The sequence below is a fragment of the Cydia amplana genome, chromosome 8 (assembly GCF_948474715.1).
Source record: "Cydia amplana chromosome 8, ilCydAmpl1.1, whole genome shotgun sequence".
Taxonomy (NCBI): Eukaryota; Metazoa; Arthropoda; class Insecta; order Lepidoptera; family Tortricidae; genus Cydia; species Cydia amplana.
In genome coordinates this window covers 12363573-12381093 of record NC_086076.1, presented here as the reverse complement: position 1 = coordinate 12381093, position 17521 = coordinate 12363573, and the positions used below count along the sequence as shown (strand labels likewise).

The following is a 17521-nucleotide window of genomic DNA, read 5'->3' as shown; positions in this document are numbered from 1 at the left end:
GTAGCCAGGTTGTGAAAGACAAATCCACGTATATTTAAGTCTGTGGACAAATCTCATGCGTTGTATAATAATTAACAAATGATTAGCCGTCCCTACTCCTATCTTTTGCTGCATAATGTAAAATGTTCTATCTAAGCGAATGTAGAATATATAACCACCAATATACAAATCCACGCGTACGAAGTCGCGGGCAACAGCTAGTTAACCATAATTTCATGGACACATCCTTGCGAATACTTGCCAAGGTCAAGATCTGATCGTGTGGAGTCACGCCCTTATGTTACTCAATTCAATATCTCGTGAAATTCAAATATAGAGCGCATTACAACAAAACGTTCCTACACACCTTCGGTCGTGACATTCGAATTTCAAAGACAAATAGACTCCTAACCGCAAAGGTTAAATATGATAAAATTGGAAAGACAATGTTGTGCAAAAGAAGCACGTATGTCGGTGGCTTGATGGATTATCTTGTTCACGACTTGACGCCAATTGCCTACTTACCTACTCCGATCGCTGGCAAACAATGCTAATAAATAATAGAGTGTAGGTGCGTTGTGTAAATAAACCGTAAATATATAAACTTTTGTGTATTATGTCTCTTTTCCAGTCGGTGAATTCATTTATGTAAATTGTATTTCTGTAAATAGGAAAGTTCAATATCTATCATTTAAAACCAACAAAAAAAATTACATTACAAACATTTTGATTAGCTAACTACCTAATGGTAATGTCAAATAAAAATTGTATTTTAGAAACTGCAAATGGCTTTTGGCAATTTGTAAATGTCCGCGTTCGTACAAGTTGCATCAGCGGATGTTAAATAAACAAAATAAATGTGCCCAAAACGAACCTCGCCAAATGTAAATTAATGTTAGTTTTGCTCCATATAAATGTGATAAGCAACAAATCAAACGAGTACATCTGATTAATTTGCTGGTCGGTACGATGTTACTCGTATTTATTTGATTAAAAATCTTGAAATTGCCACATAACAACACTGATTTTATGCGAGTTGCAAGGACAACTGGCTAGTCTTATTTTCCCGTAAGTTTTGACTGCCAGATAATTTGTACTATTAGGCTTAGAACGCACTGCAATTAATTTCTTGCGGTTTCAGTCTAATTTCCTGGGGTTTCAGTCTCGTGCGCTTATGAAGCATGCCATAATAAAAAAAAAAAAAAAAAAAAAAATAGCCTTTATTTCCCTGAAAGGTAGGTAGGTACACATAATTTTTAACTTATGAAACGTATTTAAAAAAAACTAAATAAAACAAAATTAAAATACTAAAAAAAAATTAGGTGGTAACAATTGGTTTAGGTATTACGCGGGAATCATCCATTTCTGGACGAAGGCCTCCTCCATCTCATGCCAGTCGTTCCTGTTTTGGGCCAAGCGGATCCAGTGGTTTCCGGCCACCGACACGATGTCATCTTTCCAGCGGCAAAAAGGATGTCCGTGTTTCCAAGCATGCCATACGTTGCATTTATTGCGGTTCTGGAACCGCAAGAAATTAATCACAGTGCGTTCTAAGCCTTAGGTACCTATGGAATACAAACAATGTTTAAATATTCTGTTTTGTTTATAAGCACCTAATAATGTGCGTATTTGAAAACGGCTTTAATAGTTTACATGTTTAGTAAGCACGAGTTTGTTAGTAAATTGTATTTTGTTTTGTTTAGGTACTTATGTTTTTCTTCACCAGAACGTTTGTACGAACTTGAAACCGCCGAACAAAAGTTATGCTTTTGGTTTGGAAGTCGCAACGCTCATAATCATACCTATAGGTACATATTATTTAGTTACTGAAAAAAATATGGATTTAAAATATTAGCTTGATTATTGCTAACGACGCCCTCTAGCGACGTACGTTCTTACTTTTTAGAATTGTGGATATCGACGTTGGTATTGAACGCTGTGTCGGTGCGAATACATTCGAAAGTATGCTACGCCAACAAGCGCGAGCGTTTCGTAGGAATCGTATAGATGTAGCTGTAGTCATGTATATATTATATGCAAAAAATACTTCTCAACAGCCACAACCAAAAGCTTTCTTATGTTCAATATTAGGTACCAACAAAATACTCGCTCTGCTATTCCTTTTATGGTTTTGGACCTCAACAATGTTTCTTTCCAATGTGATAACTATTGCTAATTTAATAGGTATATAACATCTGGGAGACCAAGCTTTGCTCGAAAAACATATAAAAACCAGTTTTCCCACAGAAAAAAAAGATCATTTATTCAGAAGAAATACTTAGGTACCCAATTTTATTTTATTTTTTCTTCTGCCAAACTGAAAGACAATGTATTGAAATTGCTTATCAATTAGGGATATATTTATGGTCGTTACTTATTTTGATTATTAAACACTACACAGCAGGGGAACCGTATTTATAAATAACTAGGCCAATTCGACTCGAGAAAGTAACAGAAGGTGACGTGACGTGGCTATTTAATGGCAATATATGGAATTGAATACATACTTTGGCTGTGACATCGCCACTTACAAAAACAAAGTATTCGATAGGGTACTTATACATATTTTTGTCTATCATATATACATATATGGTGGACTTGGTGGAGTCGAAGTGGTCGCCATGGCCGAAATCGGCCGCAAGGATCATCATCATCATCAAATGGTACCCGTGTCACCTTTCGTTACTTTCTTGAATTGCTTCATATCACTAACTTTTTGTAAAGCAAGCCACAGGCAATCACGTGTACCTAATAGGTACCTAATGTTACAAATCCTAAAATTAATGTGATAATTAAACTACCTACCTAACGATAGGTCGTTAATATTATATTATATAGGTATAATACCTACACATAACACCTTCCTAATAATTATCGAATGAACGAATCAGATCCGCGATAACAATTAAGTAAATAGACTGGAAACATTCTATAACATGCCTGAATATTAAATAGATATTGTAGTTTTCTGCCGTCTGTACTTTGATGGACTGAAATATGCACCAACATAAAAGATTGACGTTCCTAATGAACATATAATGGGCCAACATGAATAGAGACCGTTGTAAGAATTTTTAGTACCTCATTTATCTCGTCGAAGGTTTGCATACAGTAACATCAACAATTTTAATTGACAACAGGACCTTTGTCGGTGCATATACATCCGCCGACATCACATTGTTTCACTTATCTGATGAGATGTCCCTATAAAACGAGGGCTCTATGAGATGAGTCCCTTCAATAGAACAGTTTACGTTACGGGCGCAATCGTTCGTAATAAGTGAAACATGGATATCGTTTGGGTAAAGGCTCGTATCATTGTCAATATGGAGTGTTTTTTTTTCGGAACAGTCAAAATAGTTTGCAGTGATTTCCTTGAAAAGTCGTTTTTCATTCGAATTATACCTACTGTATATATACATATTAAGCTGAAAACATTTTACTACCTATTACATCTGTCTAGTGTCTAGTTAAAAATTAGACCTTTGTTTAAATATCCGAAGAAAATCTATCCCATCACGCTTAAGAGCTATCAGAAACCTATGGATAATCCATTCCCTGAGATTTCTAGTCCCAGCATGTAAGTAATTTGTCTGATACTGTACAGGTGGTGATCCTGCTGAACGGGTGGCTGTTCATCAAGGGCTCGTCTGTGGCCATGTTGCAGCACGCCACGTCCTCGCAGAGCATCGTGTTCCACCAGGCGCAGCCGGCGCTGCCCGCCACTACCACCCGTAATGAAATGATAACTATGTATTTCTATAATGCTAGTGGTTTGTACGTGAACTTTAAACATAAAAATAATAAGTAGACACCTTACTTCTTAGTCAAGTTTGTATATTTTTTTTTGGCTCCGGAAAATGCTAAAATGTAATCAGTATAATGATAGGTAGGTACTTATGTACTTAAGGCCACTTGGGTCTGATAAATGGATCTTAACTACCCCTTTTTAATAGAATAAGTTCATAAAATGTACATTTTTTTCCAGCTATATCTTCTTTAGACCAGTACAGCAGAACTCAAGTAAGTGCCTAAAATTTCTAGTTAACTACCAAACAATTATTATGTTGCTCTTAAGTAAAGTGCCCGCTTTATGTATTATTACATATCGTATTTATGTCACTGTAAAATATCATGGCTCTACTTTTTTGAAAATTTTGATAACTTGTTCGGATATATACTTTAAATCATTGATAAAAGTTATATTTTTAGCCAAAATACGAGTATAAGTATGAGGTGTCAGACCACCAAACGGGCGACAGAAAGAGCCACTGGGAGCGACGCGAAGGAGACAAAGTGCGTGGTGCGTACTCCCTGTATGAGCCTGATGGCGCGCTACGCACCGTTGAGTACACCGCGGACGCGGTCCACGGGTGAGTAGGTACTTGAGTAGTAGAACTAAGAGACAACAGGAGCTACTGGAGACGGCATGGCATGAGGGTGATAAAGTGCAAGTCGCGTACCCAATACGATAGTATAATGAGCCCTATGGCGCGCTACACACAAAGTTCATGGGATGGGTGAGTTACTTTACTCGCACTTTACGACGGTGCGTAGTAGAACACACGGGGTGACACGCAGGTCGGCGAAGAGACATCGGATGCCACAGAAGGAGGGAGTGCGTGGGGCGTATTCTACTATTAGGTACTTGTTACGAAAACAACATAGTTATCAACGTATAAAAAAACTCTTTAAACGAGGAATGTTTTTGAACTTGTATAGGTATAAGTGTCCCTAGCTAGAATAACCTGGAGTGTTATAGTAATACGCTCTGTCTACATATGAATCTCTGCCGAGTAAATAAAAAAGTTGGCTTATTGTCTTTGTCTCATATTTTAGTAGGTCTAGTACCATCGTATTACAATTATAGAATGAGTTATAAGTTAAGTCATAATCATTTCAATAAAAATCTCATTTTAATTCCAGATTTAACGCAGTTGTGCGTCGTGACGAGCCACACCAGCAGACCAAGCTGCAGCACCCTCGTCTGCCAGAATCCCGCAGCCGAGCCCTGGCCAGCAGAGACTACCTCGATAGCCCACAGTACCTACCCGACAAGACACCGCCAACCAGCCCGCGATACGGGCCCAGCAGCAGTGCCAACTCTAACGTGGGCTTCAGTGTCAACCATGTCCCTGGTCTACAAGGCCCTGATGATAATTATAATTATTAGAGCGAAGACAACTAAGCACAACTTAACAGCGAATGCCAATATGTACGTACGAGTATGTACATTCTAACTGTAGGTTAACATAGAATGTACATACGAGTATGTACATTCTATTGTAAAACTCAAACTGAAAAACAAACATGTAACTAATAGGTATTAGGTAAGTAAGTATTTATTGTTGAAGTGTCATGTTGAAGTCGTTGTATTTATAATAACGAGCATTTAACAGATTATATTTAACAGAATGGGACTTAACGGGCCGTATTTTAACGAAGTAATTTAATACTTAAGTATTTTTAAGATTAAGCACCGTTAAAGTTAAAATAAATTCGAGGCATGAATGGCAAAACCAATGTTTTTTTGTACTTTACGTAGTTGTGATCCCCGTAATTTCGAAAACTTAGGTCTGTCCGACTTCATTTTGTGATTGGTTATGGAACGCAGCAATGTCAGAGTGAGAGATATTTTTGCTATTTAAAGTGCATTAGGCAGCTAAGATATAAAAGGTACAGTGAGCTGCAAAAGTGCATCATAAGGTACGAAATGGAAGTGCCACGGAACCGTCATATATTCCATGATTGAAAGTAAGTAGGTACCCATAGATTATTTATTGAAAAAATTGTATAAGTAGGTACATGTAGGTTTAGGCGCAGGCTTGTCATTCGTGGTAGTTATTGAATCGAGACCAATCAGAAATTTTAAGTTTGAAATACCTAACTAAATCCTGATTATCATACCTACTCGTATATTTCAAAGCAGAAAATTAGCTTTCCAGTACAAGTACGAGTACCTAACCTTTTAGAAATATAAATGAAATAAAACAACGAAGTTCATAAAAATGATTTTAATCGTCAGCGCTGGCGTTCCAAATGTGAGGGAAAATGCAGAGAAAGTTTCACGAGAGATTTGTAGTAGTTGTGGCACCGAGAGAAGTGCCATCCTCACAAGAATAAATAAGAGCCAAGGTTCTGGTCGAGATCAGTTTCGGTAGGTTGTTGAGTCTAATGATGATGATGCAAATGATGCAAATGATGATGGGCCGTCGTGTGATGAACATGAGCATTGAATCTGGAATTATAAACACGAATTTGAAATTAAAGTACAATTATTATATGTCGCATAATCTAATACTGTGATATGATGGCCATTCGTAGCCGTTATCAACTTACGTCTACATTAGGGTGGAGAGAAATCCAAAATTCTTGAATATAGCAATGGAACCCCTCTAAAAGGATGTCTAATTTTTTATTGTTTAAGGGAAAAATAATAAAAAAAATATTGGTATATACTTTTAGCCCTCTACTATTCGATTATATATAGCAATATTTGTATATTTTTAATAAATTTAATTTATGCTTATTTTTTTTATAACAAGTTTTATTCATTAAATAACATCTTTTTGTTACAGATATACTCGATTCCTATACTTATTTTTGTTTATAACGTATATTTTTATGACACGGTAAAACCACGTAAATAGAGGTTTTATGGAAAAGGCCCTTTAACCCGGATATTGTGCACAAATTGCAGTTTACAACTTATTACAGAACCGTGAAAACTATTTTGAACGTGATAAGATAATAAAAATACTACTAGTAAAAGTAAATATATGCCTAACATACGTGTGAACATGACCCAAAAAGGGCGTAAGCGACGCCGAAGGGCAATATTTGACGCTCATTTAAACATATAAGTAACCCATTTTTTGCAGTAAAATGATACTTTTCGTAATCAATAACACCGTTACTTTGGCACAAGAACGTCTAAAAAAAATAACTCATATAATTTTTTTACACTGTAGCATTTTCCTTGTTTTGCATGAAATTGCTGTTTAATATGAAAGTTTGAAATTTTATTATTTCATAAATATTGAAAAAGGTACAAAAATTTTGGTAATAACTTATTAAATGCTTATTAAGTATTATATAATTTCAATAAAATGTACACATATTAGTGAAATTGTATATTTAAATAATTGATGAAAATTTACCTTTATTAATTTCTTTAGCGGCTGGGTAGAGGGCTAAAAGTAGTGTTTATTTTGAAACTTGATATAATCACTATAATCTACATGACAAACTGCAACTTTTTGTACCGGTTCCACATTGATAATCAAATTTTTATTTTTTCCCATACAACGACGCTCCACCCTAGTCTACATGCCTTGTTGCTTACTGTTGGTGGCGTCAGTCCTGAATTTTCTTTCGAAACCAATCGTTTTTTAATAAACTCGGAATGTGAGTTTTGGCGTCTTCTGTATTTTTAAGAAAGGGATAAAACACAAACTAACTAATTGAGGTTTGTAGAGTTTTATGAATAAGGGGGTAACAACAACAACGAGACAAATCCCTGTGTCTACACTCACACTTACCTAGCTGCTGGACGAGAGAGGGGTCAGACGCGCGAGAGGAGTACATATGACCTTTTGAATGACATTACCTATCCATCCACGGCACGATCAAGCGCTGCCTTGTACCTCAATATTAAATATACTAAATTCTGTTATATATATACACTTTTGTGGAAGCTGATTATACTTTATATACGTCAAACCGTCTACTTCATTGAAGAGCACCGAATTATCCTACACCCTGACATAAATTCAAGAATTGTCAACAGACATAAAAAAAAATCGATCATATCTTGAACGTCTTGAACACAAATATTAACAATACCTATCCAAAACATTTTATTTTATCCGATTTAGTTAAGTAAGTATATTATTAACTAATTTAATAAGTATATAATTTAACTAATTTAATTCAATACATCTCCACATTGTCACGCTCAGGAATAAATTGGAAATTGGACATAATATATTGACGGGGACATTTTGTAGGTAACTCATCGTCATCTCTTTTTATTTGTACATATCGCATCGTATCGCCAACAATTGTCAAAGTTGTTATACTGAAAACTCAAGTGTCAGTTTCGTCAAAGTTTATCGACTGGCAGCTAAACTTACCCTCGGTGGTCGTCAGCAGAGTAGTGCACGGAACGCAGGTTGCCGTCGGGCTCCACCAGCGAGTAGGAGCCCTTCACGTGGTCCCCGTGCCGGACCTCGTGCTGGGACTTGTGGTCACCCGTGTGCGGGTCCGAGACGGAGTACGCGAAGTTGTAATTAGGATGTGCCCATGCCTGAAATAACGAATATGTTAAATTACAAACAATTGTAAAGGAACTAAAGATTGTACTCGTACCGATTCAGGGACTAAATGGAAATTAACTAAGTAAGTTCCCAGTCTTCTCATGTTATCATATCTGGACCTTCCTTCAAACTGTTACTGATGACAACACAAAATATTTATTTATTCTACAGAACAATTTTTAATAATTATTGGTAAATAATTATAGTCGACCCGCTCTGGCTTCACCCGGATAAAAGCTTAACAAATTATACACCTAAACCTTTCTCAAGAGTCACTATATTGATAGGTGAAAACCGCATAAAAATCCATTCAGAGGTTCTTGGGTTTATCACGACCATACAGACAGACCGACAGACGCGGTGGGGGACTTTGTTTTATAAGGAGTAAGATCTGTTCACAGTTTTGAAAATGCCTAGGAACCTTTTGAAAATAGTTCGGTTCATTTGAATTTACAACATACGATTGTTCGACGGATTACTAAGTCTCATTTGTAATTTGTGAACCTATCTCTGGTTAAAGAGAAAACATCTTACGTGATGGCCATGGTCCCAACCTCCGTGGTGTCCATGAGCGATGCCAAGGTGGTGACCTCCCCAAGCGCCCAAGTTACCGCCCCAGCCTCCCCAGCCGCCAAGATGGCCGAGATGGCCGGCGTGGCCGAGGTGGCCTGCGTAGCCGAGATGGCCGATATGGCCGACATGGTGGCCGAGGTGGTCCACGCGGGATGTGTGGGATACGGCGACCGGGTGCGCGTGCGCCGCGGCGAGCAGGGAGAGGGCTACAATCTGAAATTAATATTGCACGGAAATTAAATAAGGGGTGAGGTAAACCAAAATGACTTGGTACATTTATGATGTAGGCCATTAGTAAGTTTAGCGACAACCAACTATATTCCAATTTGGTCTTCGGGTATCATTCGGATGTCAACTGTAGGTGTAGGTATTACAGTTGCGGCATTACTGCCGCGGCATTGACACGACCTCTGTCACTGTCTATTTGTTTGATCAACTACTCATTTTACCTAGGAAATTGACAGTGACAGTAATGCAGCTGTAATTGACATCCGAATGTCACCTTACTACTGGAGTAATTAGAATAGAATAGAATAGAATATAATTTATTCGTAAGCACAGACAATACATAATATGAAAGAAAACACAAAATAAGATTAAAGTGCCACGAAATGGCCTCATCTCAGTATGTTGCTGGTGGCTTCCAGCGCTGGTCTTCCCATGAGACCATCAAGTGAGAAGAATCACGAAGGGTAACAGACAATAAGAAAAAGACATCAAATAACGTACGGTGACAAATAGTAAAATAAAAGTTACACATTAATTAATTAAATTAACGTTGCCAAGTCCCGCAACACAGCTTGAAAATGACAATGACAATATCATGGACACTCGACACTGTCACTTGTTATGTTTGTAGCGTGACACGCGACGTCAATTATTTACATGTACTTACCAAAAATAAAAATCTAAAGGCTTCATCATTTTCAAAAGTTGTTGAATAAAAGTTTCATTGTTTGAGGAGTACCATCTATGTTTTAATTAAATGCTCGTGTTACAGGCCACACCCGACCGATATTCGTAACTATCATATAATTATGATAATGGACACATTGTTATTTTGTTATTGTTTTAGGATGTGTGGAGTAAATTTATTCCATATATTTCTATCACGCGATTCAAATCATTGGTAGTACTTAACTCCATTTTTTTTCACTTAACTGATCACTACATTAAAATTTTAAGGAGTAAAAGGTACATTAAGACGTGTTTGTTAATTAATAATTATGCACAACGAGCTAACCTGAGACCACATGTTGACTTGGACTTGTCTAATTGTGTGCAGGACTACAACTACGAAAAAAATCAATGAGCCGTCACCTTATAAAGAGGTTTGCTTGCCAAATTTGTGGAGCGCTACAAATGAGTAGGGACAGCTAACAGCTAACCCTACTACAGGGATGTTCTTCTGGATGCTTACCGAGTGTAAGCATATCAACGCTTCGATGTACCTACTTATAAAATGCGCTCTCCAATCACGTATTAACGGTTACACATTTGGCCATAGTAACACTGGTCCGCCCATAGAATAGGAATCCTCTAGACGGAGTTTAGAGCAATTATTTCATGGAACCGATGCTGCCAAAAATACGGGGGTGCCCCGGACGAGGTGAGCGAATCCCGCCCCGTGATTGGTCCGTTCAAAGACACGGACCAATCACGGCACGGGATTCTGACACTTTGACTCGAAGATGGAGTAAAACTATCGTATATAGTGGCAGAGGGGGTAGCGTTACTATGCTCAGTCTAGAGCAGCGGTCGGCAACCTTTTAGCAGCCAAGGGCCACATAGTAGTTAACTAAGTTGACGCGGGCCGCACTTTGATAATATTTATGACTTTATCAGACATTGTCGTTTGTCAATATTATATACAAAATAGCCAGGGACTCGCGGGCCGCAAGTGACAGGTTCACGGGCCGCATGCGGCCCGCGGGCCGCAGGTTGCCGACTGCTGGTCTAGAGGATGTCTAGTCTGTGGGTCCGCCTAAACGCATACCCTGACTTTGATCGATAAGCAGTTGCAATACACATAAAATAGACAATTAACGATAACGAGCTTATTCCGTGAAATCCAGGTCTCGTCTTCAACTCCAAGGACCCGTCACGAACCGTTAAGCAGTTTGATCGTTATCCATTTAAGTGTGCGTGTAAACAAACCGGTGCCGGTATATGCTGTGTATGTAACTCTCTGCTATTTTAAGCATGATTAAGTATATGGAAAGTGTTTTAAAGGTTGCTGAAAAACATACGTACGTATAAATAATAAATAAATAATATATATTATGGGACAATCTTACACAAATCGACCTAGTCCCACGGTAAGCTCAATAAGGCTTGTATTGTGGGTACTAGACGACGATATATATAATAAATACATACATATAAGTACTTAAATACATAGAAAACAGCCATAACTAAGGAACAAATATTTGTGATGAACACACAAATAAATGCCCTTACCGGGATTCGAACTGGGGACCTCAAGCTTCGTAGGCAGGGTCACTACCGACTAGGTTATGGAGGCCGGCCGTTGAGGAATAAAGTCAAACATCTACTTTCATGGCACTAAGATAGGACCTATGCTAAATGTAGGTGATTGTGAACCTTTTCACAATATGTCTACGGTCGACGGTCAATAACGTTCCTGTCCCCTTCTGTAAGTGGCTCTTGACTGTAAAGCGACTGCTTGTCTAGCGATAAGCAGAGTTTCTTGACCATTAAATAAAACATGGTTCGCTCAACATTTTGCGCAGTCATTGATATTACTTACATACCTGATTGTCTAACTAGGGTTGCCAGATCGAAAGGCGCTGTTATCGGGAAAAAATATTAATTTTTCGGGATTTTGGGACTTAAGTCGGGAAAAAAAAACCGTCGCTCCCTCACCGCACAATCTCTCGCCACGCATGCCCCGCGCGCTCGCTCGACGACAGTTCGGAACTTGAAATCATTGTTTTATAACGTGAACCTGTTTTTCGGGACAGTTTGCACTTGGTCGGGAATCGGGAACACATGCTAAAAATCGGGAGAATCCCGCCAAATCTCGACCATCTGGCAACCCTATGTCTAACCCATAGGGTAAACCAGGCCTTTACTCGTATAGAGTAAAGTAAATAGTCTGTTTTTTCCTAACTATAAAGAACTACGCCATACATTTTCTATCCAAGAACAGTACTATTTCCGTCATGGTTAAAAAATACGTTTTTGCCAATAAAATCGTTTTGGTACAACTTTTTATCACTGTCTGTAGGTACTTTTTTCCACAGGCAATACTGGCATTGCCTACTTATCGAGACAATTCTAACAACCCTGAGGTCAACCTACGGAGGCAGGCGGCGACCTTGTGCGACCCGTCTGCGTCGAGCACGCTTACGGCGCCGTTGGTCGGCCATTGGGTCGACTTCTCTTGCGCGTTCCGCCATTTCCTTCTGCTGCAGGACGTCTTCGCAGAAGGCTTTTACCGCTTGCCACGATCTGTCACTGTCGACCATGGACTTGACCACGGCCGGCAGCGACAGATCCTGCCCCACTATGGCTATCATGTCAGCGCGCTCCGGCCCCCACACTGGGCCTCCTCTAGGGTGTGTTGTGCGGTATCGACTGCCGCACTGCATTCGTGGCACTCCTCAGTTGGCTCTCTGCCGGCAATTTTGTGCAGATATCTCCCGAAGCAGCCGTGCCCCGAGAGGATCTGCACGAGCCGGTAGGTGAGAGCGCCGTGTGGTCGTTCCAGCCACTCAAGCATGACGGGACGAATCGCCGCAATTGTCCGGACGCCCGCGCTTGGTCGCTCGAGCCGGTTTACCCACTCTTCAATTGCCTCGCGAAAAAGCTCTTCGCGCGGTCTCTATCTCGCGCGGTGCTGGCCAGTGCTATTTTAACCTAAGCTAACCTATTTTACTGTCAACAGTGCGTTTCTGTGAGGGTCGCATTTCTAATCTAACCTAATCAGATTTTTTGTCAATAGTTGGATTCTGAGAGGGTCGAAGTTCTAACCTAATTTCTTGTCAAAGGTTCAATTAGGTGGGGGTCGCAGTTCTGACCTACATAACCTAACTTGATTTTTCGTTAATAGTTCGATTCTGAGGGGGGTCACTGTTCTTAAACCTAACCTAGGGCCCGATTTTTGAATTTCGACCGCTCGATTTCGTGTATTTCGTTCAGTAATATCTCCACTACAGGGCATATCAATTCAACAGATAGAATTGAAAACGAGTGGTCAATACCACTCGATTCCAAATTTCTATCGCTCGTATTTCAACAATTAGCATTTCGCCGTTTTCCACCGATTTTCGAGTGACGAAACCGAGCGGTCGAATTTCAAAAATCGGTCCCCTGGTCTACTTTTTTTGGCAGCAATACGTTGTCGTGGGGTTGGAATTTTATTTCTTAGGTGTTTAACTTACCGCGGCTCCGCACCAAGCTTCTCTCTTTTACTATACCACGACATTAACAATCTCACTAGGTACGACACATTGTTTTATATGCAGAGGAATCCAAAAGAGTTTCAAAAGTTTATTTTTAAAATAGTTAAGTATTATTTTTATTTATTTTGTGTTTATAATACCCATACTATTCAGTAGGTATCATCTTCACACATTCAATGCAAAACATAATTACGAGTACCGTAAAACGGGGTGAGTAGGTTTCGCGGGGAGAGGTGGGTTATGAATGGGGAGAGAAGGTTTGAGAGGGGGGTGAGAAGGGATTTTAAGGCTACTACTACAAAAATAATGTATTCCAATTTAAAATGGAGCTATAGTAATACGGATAATAAAAAGAAATCGATCCAACAATCTTCCAAAATCACCTTTGTATGAAAACCCCTCTCACCCCAAATACGAGGCACTACGGGGTGAGGTGGGTTTTCCTCTTTATCGTCAAAGTTATGAAATGGAACTACCCAAAATAAAATAAAAACTAAAATACAAACGCCCGGAACACTTATTATATACACCATTCAGTTACATATGTAAAAATAAAATGTTATCGAGGTTTGAATTTCAGATTTGATCCTACTCAACCCATTTTACGGTATTGAAGGGGAGTAAAAAGAGGTGAGGTCTTTATAATTTTCAACTTAAATAAAAATAATTATATAGTGTTTTAATTATTACATTTTCATTTTGTCCAAATAGTAAAAAACGATTAATACAGTGGGTTATTATTAATGATATCCATGCATATGTCCTGTTTCCCGGTTCAAATTCTCTCTTTCCCGGTACATTGGTTCTCTTCCCATGTCAACATGTTCATATTCTTCATATCCGTGGTGTTGATGTCCATGTCCATGTCCACCCAACCCGTTCTCGCGCATCCGCTTGTTTTGTTCGGCAATCAACTTCAAGCGCCAAAACTCGACCAATTGGTCGTAGTCGCCGGTGCCATCCCCTTTGTAATGTTTGTAGCTCCTCGGGAGAATAAGGACCTGTCCTCCCGGTCCACGCGTGTACCTTCTGCCACCTGACTTTAGGAATCTGTAGTCCAGAACCCAAACAGGTTCGTAATACGCAGGGCTATATGTGAACTTGATGATCCTGAAAGTGACAGAATATTGAGAAGTATTGGAAAATTGTGTATTCGGATTTTCAATTATTGGGCTGGGTAGGTATTGGGTAGATTATTGTGTCCCTTTTGCATCAACTGATTACTTAAACAATCTATTTAACTATGCCTGCAAAGTTAATTGGACAATTTGCAAGTGTAGCATATTTCAGGAACAGTGGGTTATTTATTTCCTTACTAAAACTTGTTATGAGGTGCCTTATTTATTTGTCTTGGATAACATGTCATTGCATTGAATCGCTGAAAGTAGATTCCAATACATTATTAATTTATTATACCTACCTAGTTATTTTTACCTTCATATACTTTAAATGAAAATTTGTAACTAAATGTCTGTACATAAGTATAGGTATTTTATGAATAGGTACATAGGTAACTAATTATAAAATACGTACTCATCTTGCTCAGCAATGTTAACGTGTCCCTGAGAAAATAAACAGATAATATGTAGCAGGTGATAAAAAATAATGCAAGGAAAACAAAAATTAGGTAGTAATGATTTTAAATACAGATTTTATTGTTTAATTAATTATAATATATAATATATTTATAATAACTTATGAAATTCCTGCTAACGTTTCGATCTGTAGAATTTGAAACTACGAGACATTCAAAAACAAAAGCAAGCTTAAACAATAACGTAAGTACCTACCTTTTCATGAGAATGGGGAAGATTGCGAGCTATGATAGGACCTTCACGTGGGCTTTCAGGCCCGTCAAGCTTAGCCTTGAGGTAGAGAAGGTTGTGATGGTCGTGATGGTCATAGTCGTCGAGGTATTGACGGTTGCGATGGATAGACTCCGCGTCTTTCATCACAGTCTGCTCCGCATTCTCAGACGGCTTCGCCTCGAGAGGCACCGGCTTTGCCGCCGCTTCCGCGGGCTCAGCCTCTTCGGCCACCGCAGCTGATACCAAGACCGCCACTATTAGTAACTGTAACAAATAACAAGCATATTTAGAACCGAAGGCATAGCAAGCATATTTAGTTCATTTAAAAAATATCAAAACGCAGACATATCAGAAACATAAACTATCAAAACTGTCACAATCCATCGTGGATACTTTCTCGACTGGCTGGGTAACAGTGATTCTTCAAGCACAAATGCCACTTTTGGCAGCTGACAGGTCATATCCATAACAAATCCAGATGAAACTCATAACGCTCATAACCGGTTTTTACAATCAAAATAAACCTCCAAATGAACTGTTTGGCTTGGGCTAGTCGAGTGTAAAAATCCATCTAATATACTTATTATTCTATAGATGTGTGTAAGAAATTTTGAACTATGGCTACAAGTACTTAATCTGCTATTAATAAGAATATTACATAAGTGTTTGATGAAGTTTTATTTAAAAAAAAATTTGTTACTAGATTATACTTACAACACAATTAGATTTAAAACAAAATTAGGTTAAAAACGACTCGCAAGATATTATTAGGTGCATTGTTACAAGTGAAGTTAATGTATCTTAAAAAGGAGAACGTTAAATAAATGAGATAACACTCACTCACCTGCAACATGTTATTCAACTGACCGCTCTTAAACCAATGTGTGAATCTAATATACCAGTACTGTTAATTGCCGATGTGCCCGATATCTCCGGATTACATCGATTGATGCATCCTTCGATATATACATAGGCAATTTAATTCGTGATTTAATTTAATTAATTGACAGCATGCACCTTGAGCGGTATTTATATTAATTTAGATTTCAGATGAGTTGGTGTGGTGAAAAATTAATTTTAATTCATTAGATTTTAATGTAAGTATTTTAAATTCATTATAAGCGACATAATCCGTTTACATTCCGATAAATTAATAGCAATAAATATTGTATGGAATATAATAAATTAATATAAAAACAATTAGTTTAACTTTTGATTTTCTTGTGATAAATTTGTTAACTTCTGCGAGTCTTGCTAATATAATATGATATACTAGCAAGACTCGCAGTTTTGTCAAAAAATTTGTCCTGGACGTTTTTTTCACATATGAGGGCCTAACCAAGATGTCAATCGTTTGCGAAACGCTTTAATATGTCTCTCTACATATTAGTGCGATAGAGAGCGTACTGGAATTCTTTTGTCAGTTTTATCTTCCACAAATCTGATAATAATTTATGTATTCAGAATGCGAATCCAGACCGATAGAGGTACCTACAATGACCTAAATATGTAATTTTATTGAACTAAGACAGCTGAATTTTGGACGTGTCAGGATTTATTACTGATATAACGAGAAAACTATCAAATAGGAATTGCCGAAGATTTGCTTTAACCCGATCACCGCTAATCACGATGTGCCTCTAAATGCCACGAAGCTCTTTTTGCTACATGCTGGAAAACCAAAGTTATCGACTACGCCGTAGCGCTACGATCGTAGCTTAGCGGTGAATGAGTAAATAGTTAAGGATTTTCCTTCCCCTTTCTTTTAAACCTACCTTAGCAGTTTTCAGATTACCTACTTAACTTCAGGTATGTATATATTTTTTTATTAACTAAGGTATACGTTGTGGGTAGACTTATGTATGAGATGTGGGTAGGGCGGATTATGAATAAACAGTCTTAGCAATGCACTCGTGGTCTCAATACATCATCCTGCCCAAATCAGTACTTTACATGGCGCAGTCGGTTATAAGCAATGGTTTGATCGTTATAAGTAAACGGGATTAGTGTAATTTGGATATTGAGTGATAGATTGAGTGGAGTGAAATTTACAAAGCAGTGTGTTGTGACTAGCGGAAAATGGATACAGTTCTAAGGCCGCCGCCTCCATTTTGTTTCGAGAATAATTTGTCGAGTGTTACGTCGGGAAACTTAAGTAGACAATGGTTAAAGTGGAAGAAATCGTTTGAGATATACTCTAAAGCATGTGAGCTTAGTAAAAAAACTGAAGACGTACAAGTGAGCATTTTATTGCATGTCATAGGAGAACAGTGTCGCGAAGTCTATGAACAGTTCACAGATAAAATAACTACTATAAAAGGATTATTAGAAAATTTTGATAAATATTTTCTACCAACAAAAAATCTGACTATCGAGCGCCACAAGTTTTTTTCGAGAGGTCAACAAGAAGGCGAGT

General features: G+C 38.2%; 3 protein-coding genes across 3 annotated transcripts; 1 reads left to right on the top strand and 2 right to left on the bottom strand.

Moving 5' to 3' along the window:
- The first annotated feature begins 3266 nt into the window (after window positions 1-3266).
- On the top strand, window positions 3267-5183 carry LOC134650467 (cuticle protein 7-like). The gene is made up of 5 exons (XM_063505422.1): window positions 3267-3281; window positions 3587-3713; window positions 3968-4002; window positions 4192-4352; window positions 4906-5183. The coding sequence occupies exons 1-5, from the start codon at window positions 3267-3269 to the stop codon at window positions 5150-5152; spliced, it is 585 nt and encodes a 194-aa protein (XP_063361492.1). The 3' UTR covers window positions 5153-5183.
- An 804-nt stretch (window positions 5184-5987) lies between these two features.
- Window positions 5988-10228, bottom strand: LOC134650295 (adult-specific cuticular protein ACP-20-like). The gene is made up of 4 exons (XM_063505255.1): window positions 10114-10228; window positions 8832-9083; window positions 8115-8287; window positions 5988-6217 (listed from the first exon to the last, which is right to left on the bottom strand). Exons 1-4 carry the CDS (start codon window positions 10123-10125, stop codon window positions 6151-6153), a joined length of 504 nt encoding a protein of 167 aa, XP_063361325.1. The 5' UTR covers window positions 10126-10228; the 3' UTR covers window positions 5988-6150.
- A 3809-nt stretch (window positions 10229-14037) lies between these two features.
- Window positions 14038-16141, bottom strand: LOC134650466 (uncharacterized). The gene is made up of 4 exons (XM_063505421.1): window positions 15950-16141; window positions 15088-15369; window positions 14831-14859; window positions 14038-14407 (listed from the first exon to the last, which is right to left on the bottom strand). The coding sequence occupies exons 1-4, from the start codon at window positions 15956-15958 to the stop codon at window positions 14038-14040; spliced, it is 690 nt and encodes a 229-aa protein (XP_063361491.1). The 5' UTR covers window positions 15959-16141.
- Between the last annotated feature and the right edge of the window lie 1380 nt (window positions 16142-17521).

Bases quoted from the DNA above. Each gene is read 5' to 3' on its own strand.
- LOC134650295 (XM_063505255.1), bottom strand. The intron at 8,288-8,831 runs GTAAGATGTTTT...TCGTTATTTCAG, and splicing joins GTTGGGACCATGGCCATCAC to GCATGGGCACATCCTAATTA. The intron at 6,218-8,114 runs GTAAGTTTAGCT...TTATAATTCCAG, and splicing joins TCTGCTGACGACCACCGAGG to ATTCAATGCTCATGTTCATC.
- LOC134650467 (XM_063505422.1), top strand. The intron at 3,714-3,967 runs GTAATGAAATGA...ATTTTTTTCCAG, and splicing joins GCTGCCCGCCACTACCACCC to CTATATCTTCTTTAGACCAG. The intron at 4,353-4,905 runs GTGAGTAGGTAC...TTTTAATTCCAG, and splicing joins ACCGCGGACGCGGTCCACGG to ATTTAACGCAGTTGTGCGTC.
- LOC134650466 (XM_063505421.1), bottom strand. The intron at 14,860-15,087 runs GTAGGTACTTAC...TTATTTTCTCAG, and splicing joins TTCCCCATTCTCATGAAAAG to GGACACGTTAACATTGCTGA. The intron at 14,408-14,830 runs GTACGTATTTTA...TGTCACTTTCAG, and splicing joins AACATTGCTGAGCAAGATGA to GATCATCAAGTTCACATATA.